Source organism: Rhamphochromis sp. 'chilingali' (assembly GCF_963969265.1).
Source record: "Rhamphochromis sp. 'chilingali' genome assembly, chromosome: 9".
Classification (NCBI taxonomy): Eukaryota; Metazoa; Chordata; class Actinopteri; order Cichliformes; family Cichlidae; genus Rhamphochromis; species Rhamphochromis sp. 'chilingali'.
The window spans coordinates 31461749-31474066 of record NC_137936.1 but is presented as its reverse complement, the minus strand read 5'-3'; the positions used below and the strand labels follow the sequence as shown (position 1 = coordinate 31474066).

The following is a 12318-nucleotide window of genomic DNA, read 5'->3' as shown; positions in this document are numbered from 1 at the left end:
GGATGAAAGAATGTGTTGAAGACAGGGTGGAGCTAGACTTTCAGCATAGAAGCAGCAGAACATTCCCAAGGAACTCTTCTGATAATATTTAGAATCACAGTTATTTAGAAGAAAGTTATTAAGGAAAGGTACTAAAGCAGTGCACTCAAAAGGATTAAGTAAAAGTATGTTAGTATAATAAGGAAACCATACTTGATATAGAGCAGGAAATGGCCCTGATAAGTCCCATTATCATTCCTTTAATGGCCGCTTAACGTTGACTCAAAAAGTCGCTAGAATTTCCTGTTAAAAAAGACCAAATTCAGAGCAGAAAGAAGCCTCTTTAGAGCCTGTAGGAGTAGAAGTAGTGACCATAAACTCATTAGGTAATTTTGTTTACTGAGGTCTCAGATCAAGTGGAGTAAAGAGCAGTTTTCCCAGTGACCTCCATGCAGTAGGAGAGATTTTTGAAACCAGAAGTATCGTCCCCTGTTGCCCAATATAAAGAATAGTACTTTCAGGAATTAAGTATTGGTTTGACATCTTTGGAATCAGAAACTACACTCAGCGTTTATATAGGGTGTATAATCATACGATCATTTTAAAATCTGCAGATGTTTTAGTCTCTCTATGAAAGTCCAATATACAACCTCTCGTATTCCAGTATACATGAAGACACTCTTATAGGCACTTTTATAAAAGTAAGCCTCCATAGAGGATGTGAGGAGGTGTACGAAAACTACAAAGTCACTGACAACATCAAGCAATAAGGGGTGAAGTAACTACTGGTAATATATGTTATTACTTTCTTATCAGTATCAATATTATTATTTTCATTTTTATTTTTGGGTAAAGTTTTCAACGAGCAATAATCGCGCCTCGGATAAACCTCATAGGCTACGATACTGCCACTGCGCAAAGCTTTTATTTTTATTTTTATTGAAAAAAGTTGTTACAGTGATTCCAATATAGCATAACATAAATGTTACAGATACAAAATAGATGAAAAAAATCTAATAAAAGAAGTCTTTATTGTATTTTACTGCATGTTACAGCAACAACCTCCAAGTCCTATAATGGAAAAATAAACAACACACACTTTATTTTGTCACTTAATAATTTAATTAGTTACTCTTAATAAAAGTGACATTAAGCTTGTTGAGACTATACATTTTGATGGATCACAGCGACCACATTTCTTAAATCGCAGTTTATCTTTTTAGCACTAGATGTCACTGAAGGACATTAGTTCCTTAAAACTTTTTTCCCGCCAGTCATCAGTTGTTGGGGTTTTTCTGAATGAAGATTCATTATTTCTTGTCACCATTAATGACAGTAACAGAAAAATGGATGTTGTTTTAGCATGAATGAGATGAACATTTTAATCCTGTAGATTGATTAAAAAAATGTGATACTGAGGGGAAAGGCATTTCCAAATGAGAACCTTGCATGCACAGACCTGCCATGGCATAGATAAGACGATGCTTCAAAAGAAGGTGGAGTTAAACTGTATGATAATGCCACTGTTCACGTCACCTTATTGGTATGTCTCAACATTAGAAAGGCAGGTGAATTATTCAGCAGTGTGCTGTAAAATTGGCACCCTCTTCTCCACATTATCCGACTTGATGAGAAGCAGATGGGGGCTGCTGAGAAGGGAGGTGTCTTAATCAGTCACTTGAACATGGTGTTCTGAGAGATAAGAATAGCAAAAGAGACCTGAGCACAAGACGTTGCTTGTCTCACAAAAAGCAGTTACCCACTAATGCTACTTTTTGAATATTCCTTAAAAGGGAATAAGGTGCACCGCATACTTTTTATAGTTTACATTTGATTGATTTTACATCACTGCACTCACAAATGGGTTGGGGCTCTAATTTCTTTCATTAGTTTACTTTTTAGAGTGATGCAGGCTGCCTCACTAAAAAAGTGGATCCCATATGCTGGTGTTTTCGCACTTCTTAAAAACACCCCAGTCTTTTACTGTACAGATACGGGCCACTTGCGCTTTGTTGTCCTGTTTCTAAGTGATACTAGATGGTTTCTCCGGCAACTCTTGGGTGGAAAAAGAGGCAGCCCCTGTCAGCGGTTTTGCTGGTGAGCTTGGAATTTAGACAAGATTATGAGGCAATGAGGCGCAGTCCCCTTGTTGAACAAAGCCCGTATCCATGGTAAAAATCCAAAGCATTTAAAGTGACTCAGACTTTGACTGTATAAAGTGCTACGAAGGGAATCCCCGATTTCACAACTTCAGCCATGCCTTTCCTATTTTCACATTTTTGTTTAGTTAAAGTTCGCACCCAAAAGTGGATTTTTGTTATAGTAGATAATGTCTACCACGTATTCCGTTATATAGATTTATTAGAAATAACTGTTTTCACCTTTTGAGGACCCGTGAAACAAAAAAGAGGTTTTAAAGATACAGAGAGGGGGTGGCCGATTTCTTTTCCAAGACAGTTATGTTTCACCTTTTCCCCTCTTTGTACTGTTTGGAGATATCACCGCTCCTACTCTATTTGCAGGAACAGATTGGGCAGTTGACTAGGCAGTTCGGGTTGCTGCCAGTTGCAAAAAACCTCTCACATGTATATATAGCGTATAAATTTAGCAGAACTTCCTTTAATACTTCCAAAGCATTTCAAAATAAACGAAACAATTTTTACGTTATATTAAATCCATATTTCATACGCATATAATTATGTCTACATATACATACACACATACCCATACCCAATATATGCACATGCATGTATAAAAACATGTGTGTGTCTTTGAAGGATTTAAACAATAAGACTGGACATAAAGATTGTACATTAGGCCTAAACGTGAGTTGTTTAAAGACTATGAAGTGTACAATCAGTTGTAATTATATGTGCATATCTAAACATTTAAACATGTAAAACTGAACAGTAAGAATTTGCACGTTACCTGAGTTGTTTACAGAGTGTGAAATGTGAAGTTGTATGCGCAGGTTTTCCTTCAGAAAGCTACAAATTCATACATCAATATTATATTTTTTTTAAAAAAATCACAAACATGTACTTACCTTAAAAGGGCTAGTTTCCTAATTCAGTCGGCAGGTTTCTTCTGGAGAGGGTTATTCTTTCTTCTAGGCTTTTATTTTGGAGGAAATTACTTCACTTCCGGTTACACGTGCAATACAAACAGCATGACGCGTTCGCAGACAGCAGAGAGTAAAGAGTTGACAGTCTGAGGAAAGGTTCAGGTCTCTCTCTTGCCTCTCTGAACAAGTTGCGGTTAACGCAAGGATTTTCCAGAGTTGGACCAGGATCTTTTTTGTCCTTCTGCGACATGGAAACTCTATTGGACACACAGCGAAGACTCAAGTCCCTGCTATTAATGTACCTCTTGGTCGTAAACGCAGCAGGTCAGTAGTAACACCATTCTCGGGGGAGTCTGCTTAATGAGATAATAATTATCAACCAAGTCACAGGAGAACTCTAACTAAGAGAGCCATGCTACATTTTTTTACTGTCTGAGCAAGAGGAAAAGAAAAGTCGCCAACTTCTATGAATATCTCTGAAATGATCAGCAGCTGTTGAGATATTTACAGTTATACCGTTTTATACATTTCACATTGAATACCACTAGCTGACACGAATATTTGAAATAACTTGTCATGATGAGAAATACCTACTATTCTACCATACAGCGCACTCCTGCGATTATTTTGAAGTAAACAAATTTAGAAAGTGAGAAATAATATTTTGAGCGAAGATGTCAGTTAAGCTAAGACAACCAAAAAGTAGAAAGTTTTTCTTTTTCTTATATTTTTAGTAGTTGTTTGTTTAGTTCAGTTTACCAGGGTTTACTTATCCACAACTTTAGATTTAGATTTATTAATGACCTCTTAACATTTCCAGTGGGAAGACCTACTGAAATAAGAAATCCATGGTTACTTATTAACACTTACATTACCAAGAGGGACAGGTGAATGCCTGGTTCAGCATTATAATATGATAACATACTACCTAGTCTGTTGAGAGAGAGAAAAAATAGCCACAATTTGTTGTTCAAACAACATATTTGACGTCTTAATACCCTCAAAAGTAAGTTTAACGTTTATTTCACCTGCTAAATATCTGATTTACACTAAGTTGAAGCACATATAATTGAAATCAATCTTGGTATTTTTAATTAGTCACAAGTGGTTACTGGTTTTCTTATTTTGTAGAAAAAAACAACATCAGTAGCAACAGAGATCCCTGTGATCACGTGTTAAATAACCAGACATTCCCAAGTTAGATCTGGGAATGGAGTGTAGTTCCATGACCAGATACCAGTACAAAGCCATAGCCATAAATACTTACACATGTTGATACATATAAGCACGCACACACTGAGGCACCATACATTGAGCCATGTGTGGAGGTGGCTTTATTCCAATGAACTAATGACCTCTGCGAGCACACATACATTACAAACCTACATACAACCATCACAGCACAATGAACCTACAGTGAACCATTTTTTCTTGTCATTTTGGTTAAGTATTCCCTTTATAATATAACAGCAAGTATCCATTTACAAATGCCAAGATTAGTCAACATTTCTTCAAACAAAAAGGCCCCTGTGATATAAATTTCATTACTATGTACCAACCACATATGTTTAGGCTTTTTGAAGCCAGAAAAGAAAGTGACCCAAAATTCTAACTGTATACGTTAACACACTTATCAATATTACAGCTTTATCAGCTATATAGCTCCTGTATCAAGACACAGGAGAATCTCATGGATTATAATGAATTTTTGATTAAATTCATATTTAGAAGGAAGTTTTAGTTCTTGTTGTTTGTTACAGCCTCGTGAGAGAGGTAGTAAAGAATAAATCTAAAAGTAGAATTTCAATGTGGTTTAGTGTACATACAAATGTGATGTAATGTAGGTGGCCTTGTTTTCATATTTTTTACAAAACACACAAAATAAATTAGTCTTTTTTCCAGAGATAATCTGAGGATCTTCTCTGGAAAAGTCATGACTGATTAGTCAGTAGGCTCAGATTTCATATCTACTGATCGCTAATCTAACCCGCTCTGCGGTAGGTTAGGTTTGGAGGATAAGTTATATTGCGGTAAGATATACTTTAGTAAGAAGTAAACCGCCTTTGTAGTACAAAAACCCCAGGGTTAATTAGATTTGTTTTTAAAATCAGATTGTATCTATGTAGATATGTTGGTAGCAACTTTTCCTGTTTCTATGTTTATTTTTTGTTTGCCATTCAGACATTCCAAAATCAATCTCTACAATCTGTGCATGCCAAAAAAAACAAAGCAGGTTTTCACTGAATGAATGAATAAGGCTTTAGTTCTTGGCTGCATACTCTAACATCAATTTCATTTCCTCTTGGGGTTCTCTCAATTTAAAAAATAGACCCGCTCCAAAACCTTGTGAATGTAAGCTTACTTATATCAGTCTAACCTTTTGTCTGTTATAGATATAGAATGATCAAATACATTGTACACCTGCATTTGCATTTCAAAGACCAAAGACTTTTGTAAACAAGCACCTGGCTTTAGGCTTTACACTCTCCCCCTTTGTGTGTCTGTGTTGGGAAATATTAGGAAATATAGGGAATCTCTTCCTGTGTGTGCAAGAAAGAAAGCATGCAGGAAAACACATTTTTGTGGGGCAACATTATCTCTTTTTTTCTTAAATATTCATTGGAAAACTTAGTATTAAGAATTAAGTGCATCTCATCACTAAGGGTATAGATTTTTTCTGTATTATGATGATAGGAACCTATATTTTCAGTGTTTTTATACAAATAACAAAATGTGACTAACTGAAAATAAGGATGTTAACACAAACTTCACCGAAGGAAGTTATATTATCCCTCTCCATTAGGTTATTTATAAAAGTTGCCTTACTAAAAAAGCGATTTCTGATGAGGAATTAGGATCGGCAGATTATTTTCATTCATGTCTTCCACTAAAGCCTATAAGTTATGTATGATATTGGCTGAATTTGTATTTACATTTTTAATCATTTTAATCAAATTTTCATGTTTAGTGTTTAACTGTCATGACTACTGATTTTAAACCATTTTTTTTATTTTACTTCCAGGTGACTGTCCTAAACCTGAGGGAGGGAACAATACTGTCCTAACCAATGAATCACTTCTAAAGAATGTTTTCCCAGAGAATATCATGGTCACGTTAGAGTGTTCTAGTGGATATATTAAAGAAAGCGGCTCTGAATTTATAACTTGCATTAATGATCAATGGACTGAGTCAGAGCTCATCTGCAAGAGTAAGTCTTGTCTACTACTGTTATTTTGTGAGTTAATGTACAGCCTGAAACACCTGTAGTGATATCTGTTGTTTGTTTTTTATGCTACAGAGAAAGACTGTGGTCAACCTCCACCAAAGCCACATATGAAGTTTGATACAAGTGAGGGTACTCTGTTTGGTGCTCTAGTAAAAGTAACTTGTGAAAAAGGGCAAGTATAAACCTGTTTCACCTTCTCATACTTATCTGGTTGAGCATTGTGTTAAAATATAAGAAAATCCAAAAAGAAAAATGAAAATCATGAAGTAGTGACATACAAAAATAACTAAAATATTAATGTTCATTTCCAAACATTGCATTTCTTCATGCTGTAGTGCTAAACGTTGTCTGGCATAAAGTACTGATAAATGACTGATGTCTGTGCAATGGAATGCATTGGCTAATGGAAAATATTTCTAAAGAAAACAAAATACATATGAAAGACAAATAGATTGGTTGTCATAAGATGTTACTTTGTGGTTTCACTGGCTAGAAACTTGGCTCTCCTTCTAACAACGGTGATTGATTCAGTTGTAAAAATGTTTTTTCAGTGCATTGCAATTTTATTACTGTTAAGGATGAACATTTCCTTAAATTAACAAAGCAGCTTTGTTTTCACTCTGTCTTTTTACAGTTACCAGATTAGCGGGTCGAGCTACAAAGAGTGCTATGATCAAGGGTGGAGTGGCAGAGCTTCTTGCGAAAGTAAATGTCTTCATTTGTTAGCTATCAGTCATAGAACTGGTCAAAACTCTTACTTAATGTTTCTAAGACAAGCATTTATTCAGAAACATTCCTCCAGTCTTCTGTTCTGTTACTTTTTTTCCTCAATGTCAGTTATTAATGCCACTATATATAAGGAGTAAAATGTGTTACTTTGTGATCATTTTGTGATTTTTTTTTTTTTTTGGAGTAAAGAGGTTTTTCTGTTTCTCAGTTGTAGCATGTGACAAACCTGCAATAGCCAATGGCAATACTTCATGGGATTCTGGAGATGACCCAGAATACAACAATACCATACGTTATACCTGTCATGAAGGATACACCCTCATAGGGAGTGATACTGTTGTATGCAATGAAACTGGTGAATACAGTCCTGATCAACCTGTATGCAATGGTAAGGCTGATGCATCAGTGTGTTTTACTTGTTACTTTTGTTATGATGCAAAGCAGGTCGAGGTGTTTTGAGAATATTACATTATTTTAGGATCATACAGATGTTTTTGTATTCTTCAATGTCGTTTTTATGAATGTTCTTTATGCTGACCACTTCCAAACCATGCCATATTTAATGTATCGATTTGCCATTATCTTCAGCTTTTAATATTTACCTCTTATAAATGTTCTCCATCCATGTAGTTTACCTACTAACTGGCACGCTAATTCTAATAATAACCTAACATTGTATTAACTAAAGCGTAAATTTTCCCCACAAGAGTTGTTGGGGGCGGGGAAGCTATGTCAAGGAGCAACAGCTGCTGCTGCTGTGCTTTTTTTTTTCCTTTGACATGATATGAAGGAAAGTGTTTTCTGTTTTTATTCCTATTTGACAGAAGTGACAAGAGCGCCAGCTACTACTTCTCGATCACAAGGTATATAAAGAGAAATAATGGATAACAGTGGTTTTACAGAATTATATATATTGAAATATAGAGAATAATTATGAATTATGTGGTTTTACCTCTTCCATTAAAAAGCAGTTTTTCTCTTCCTCATGCTAGTTGCCATAACGGATTTGACAACAACTGACGCAAAAGTATCCACGTTTTCAGATTCCTCTGCTGCACCCACAGTTCACAGAACTCAAACTGTCACAACCAGTTCAATACCAAATCTCTCAACTTTACCAAAAGGTACAGAAAAACTCTGAATTGATACTGTTTAATCACAGGAGCATGAATTTATTATATGCATGTTGCATGCATCTCAGAAACGACTTTTCATATAGACCTACTGTTATCCTGTTGATACTTAAAAATTTAAAGTGAAAACTTAAACATTTCTTGAAGCTTTGTTGAAACTTGGGGAGAATTATTCTATTTGTGCTATTCAAAAGTTTTCAGAGGAAAAGCTACTTCTGCCGGTATTCTGTCAACTACATCATCATCCTTTCAAGGTAGAGAGATGTCTTATAAAGCACTCAAGCATTTGAACCTTCTTTTTTAATATTTTGGCCTGTTTTTACGTTACATTGACTACCAAATTGCATATTGTACACCACTGAATGTCATTACTTTGTGGAAAGAATATAAAGGTTCTCGAAGACTTTGAACAACATCAATATTGATACTTTGTAACTGATTATGAGTTGACAGCTAATATAAAGCCATGAGATAGGTCGGTCATAGATTATTCATGTGTATAAAACACATTAATTTTTTAATACTAAATTTACTTAGTTAGACTTTAACTTGCATAGTTTAACATTTTCGTGCTTGTGCTCTCTGCCTGAGAACACTAAATTATGAAATGTGAAAATTGTGAAATCTGTCTATCTGGCTACAGTATATGTATCCTTGTTGCCCTAACAGTTTAAACTGAATACTAAAACTGTGGTTGTTTGTTTTTTGTATATTTCTTTTGTAGGCATGCATGATGGGAATGTAAATACTGCCACGGATAGTGGTGAGTTTTTTAACCCCAGTTTTAATAAGAAACATTTATTGTATTTTTTTCCATGTGCGTTTAACCTTGCTTGTCTTTTTCCAGGAACAGTGGCTGCTGTCGTCATTGGTGCTGTGGTTTTGTTAGGTAATGTATATTGTTTCTTTTGGAATTTATATAGTGCATTTTGTTGTGGAAATGAGAACAAAAACAAAAAATTTCTTTAATTATTTTTTGCAGGTGTAATTATAGGTTTTTTCCTGTTGCACAAGTTTAACATGAGAAGAAAAGGGTAAGTTCAATTTTTTTTTACTCTTAACTTCATCATGCATGGCTTACATTTGATTTTACTCTATATGCCTCTGCTACTTCTCTTTGCGTGCTCTGCTCTTTTGACCTTTGAATATTTAGAGCTGTATTTTCAGAACCTATATGGACTTGTACAGTAATATATCGTCAATATGCTGCAGCAGTTTAAATCTATCCACTACATTTTAGTCTTTGAAATTCAGATGTGCGTGTGTGTGTGTTTCCGGACTGCTGAGGAATGAGGGAAGTCAGGAGGAAATCCTTTAACAAAAACAGCTGTGAACTACAAATCAGCAAAAAAACAAAATCTCTTTGTTTGTTTTTTTGCTGATTTGTATGTCACAGCCATAAGGAATCAGAACATTTGTTATAATAAATTTAGCAAATGGATGGATAGATATTTTGCTGCTTATGCCCACAGAATGCATATAAAAGATGGACCTAGCTGCCTTTAATCTCCATTAGTTTGTGAAGTACCACAACAACCTGAGCATTTTTACCTTCACCTGTCTTTTTTTGAAATCTGACATGATGAACATAGAGCAGATATAACTAATAAACTGATGACACAGCATATGATATGGCTCATATGGGTCATATGGCTCATTGTCAATCAAAATGTATCAAAATCACATCGCATTAACATAAAGCAATGTTATCTCCCCTGGCACAACTGGCCTATGACAGGAAAACAGATGAGATTGTTTTTACGTAGAATACTTATATAGACATACAAAGCAATAAATATTGTTCACATTTTTTTGCAATAAAGAGGTTTGATTCATGTTTATTGTTTTGGGGAATTTGTTTGATTGACAACAACTGTGTTTACTGAATGGTTGTCCAAACCAAGACGACTAGGATCGCCTGTATAAATCTTACAGTCACCTCAAAGTGTTTTATATGGTAAGGTTACAAAAAACCTACCTGACAAACAAGTGATTAAGACCAAAAACTCATCAGGAAAGTGTTTACTGAAGTCACAGATGAAGGGATCCAAAGGGTAGCTTTTCTATTTACAACTGAGTTTTCTTTTGTGGTGACAAGAGTCTTCCTCTACTAGCCATTAGAAAGAATCTAGGTTTAAAGTGCTCAGTCATTAAACTGTTCAGACATTGAGGCTACATTGATCTCATATATACATTCAATGACAGAGTCATTTTGTTAAGTAATTAATTTCTCAATGTTGAATTGACTAACACCTAACACTTTTTATTGCCAATTAAGAATGCAATAAAACTAATAAATTTTTTAACATAAAAGTAATATAACTCCATAATTCTGATGCAAATTCCTTATTTAATGGCACCATAGCTCATATGACACCAGAGAAGACCAGAAGCCGGGGTTATTACACTTCCAAAATCTTTAGATTGCCTGCCTCACCCAGGTATCTGTATAAAACCATCAAAATACACCAGAGACATATTTAACCATTTTTCTGTCTGTAAGTTTAGGTTGTTAATATTAGTATTGCTAGTGTTGTATTGAAGCCTAAAAAAGAATGATGCATCATTTCCCTTTTTTGCATTACTTTGTGAATGAAGGTCAACTTAATGTTTTGTTTTTTTACACTAGTTCACATGGAATTTCACCTTTATGAAAAGGCCCAAGGATGTACCATCAAACTGTGCCTCGCTGAGTTGACGGGGAAAGACAACTTACTTTCATTGTTGCCACAGTTCATTTGGCAGATAATCCACCCTGCTGAGCTTACATAGTTAAAGTATCAAACTTGGATTGCCTTTTGTAATATTATATTTGATTTTTGCATTATTTTAAACCTAATTTGTAAATATTTTATTGTACTTTATTATTGCTGCTTATATGCTATTTATGTTATAAAACAGTAAATACAATGTTGTTTTCTTGTTGTTCTTGCAAAAACTTTTGTTTGCAGCTTTTGATCAATTTTACCACCATAACTTTACATGTCATGTTATATGTTAATGTTTTGTTTCATTTGGCCAGAAGAAAGGAGGTTAGAAAGAGATGCAGTGCATACAGTGTGGTTAATTCAGTCAGTAGAATGAAGTGGTGACTTCTAAAGATACAATCAGCTGCATTCTTTGCCTCCTGACTTTCTTTTCATCATTGTCTATTGTTGAGATCTAAGCTGCGGGGGAAAAAAAAAAAAAAAAAAAAAAAAAGTGTAAACTGCACTCCCATGAGAAAAGGGCTGTGTAGTTTTTTTTTCCTCATTATGTTCTTTAGTTTTTTCCTCTTTGATCAGGCAAGATTTGGCTCTATTAAATATGAAAGGAATTTCCAAGACCAAGGAGCAAAATTGATAAAAAAAAAAACAAACAAAAAAAACAAAACATAACTGAATGGGTTCATTGGACAGATTGAGACGCTGTTGTGAAAATGAAAATAATCTACTAGATAAGAGAAAGATTTTATAACCTAATTTTTGTTGTGCATGCTACTATTATGCAGGTTAAAGAACATGAAGTCTTCATCACACCTTAAAATGTAAAAGTTTCTCTCCTAGGAGGAGAGCATCAGTGAATGCATTCACTGTCATGTCAACAGATTAGCACAAAGCCATTATGCTGACAAGGGTGTGGATCCATACAAAGACAAGCCCAAAATAAAATGTGATGATGACTGTCACGGTCTGGCTGGGGCAGACCGTATGTGTTGCAGAGGAGGACTCAAACGCAGACCAAAACGTGGTGTGGATTAACAAAACAAGCCGTTTATTGAGGTTAGCAACGAGGGTACAAAATAATAGGGCATCGGTGAAAACTAAACAATAACCTAAACTGGGTGAACTAATAACAAAACATGAAAAACCTTAACCATAGTGAACTGACATGGGTACCTGGAGATGAGACATGGATGAGCAGACGACCTGACAATGGCATGCAGAAAACAAAGGGCTTAAATACATACATGAGGTGATCAGGGGAGGTGGAGACACATGGGGGAAACAGCTGACAGACATAAACCTAATGACAGGACCAGGAGAGGAAAGCTAAATACAATAAACAAAGAACACATGACATTGTCAGAATAAAACAGGAAATACTAAAACTAAAACATGACAACACAACTTAACAGACCTAATATGTGATGAATAAATACAAAACCCCAAAACATAGAAAACCCAGGAACAATAACTGCCTAAACT

General features: G+C 35.0%; 1 protein-coding gene across 2 annotated transcripts; it reads left to right on the top strand.

Annotated features, from left to right (window-relative positions):
* Positions 1-3147: 3147 nt before the first annotated feature.
* LOC308402635 (complement decay-accelerating factor) lies at positions 3148-11026 on the top strand. Of its 2 annotated transcripts, XM_080891623.1 has the most exons (13): positions 3148-3367; positions 6066-6251; positions 6342-6441; positions 6904-6974; positions 7207-7386; positions 7823-7861; positions 7991-8122; positions 8326-8385; positions 8856-8894; positions 8979-9020; positions 9114-9165; positions 10497-10572; positions 10761-11026. In XM_080891623.1, exons 1-12 carry the CDS (start codon positions 3292-3294, stop codon positions 10552-10554), a joined length of 1035 nt encoding a protein of 344 aa, XP_080747749.1. In that variant the 5' UTR covers positions 3148-3291; the 3' UTR covers positions 10555-10572; positions 10761-11026. The 2 variants fall into 2 exon arrangements, with proteins under 2 accessions (XP_080747749.1, XP_080747750.1); XM_080891624.1 differs by lacking the exon at positions 10497-10572.
* Positions 11027-12318: the final 1292 nt, after the last annotated feature.

What these genes read in the sequence shown, in the direction of transcription:
- LOC308402635 (XM_080891623.1), top strand. Translation starts at nt 3,292, where the DNA reads ATGGAAACTCTATTGGACACACAGCGAAGACTCAAGTCCCTGCTATTA. An exon ending in TGATCAACCTGTATGCAATG is followed by an intron (nt 7,387 to 7,822) that starts GTAAGGCTGATG and finishes CCTATTTGACAG; the next exon opens with AAGTGACAAGAGCGCCAGCT. An exon ending in TTTAACATGAGAAGAAAAGG is followed by an intron (nt 9,166 to 10,496) that starts GTAAGTTCAATT and finishes ATGGCACCATAG; the next exon opens with CTCATATGACACCAGAGAAG.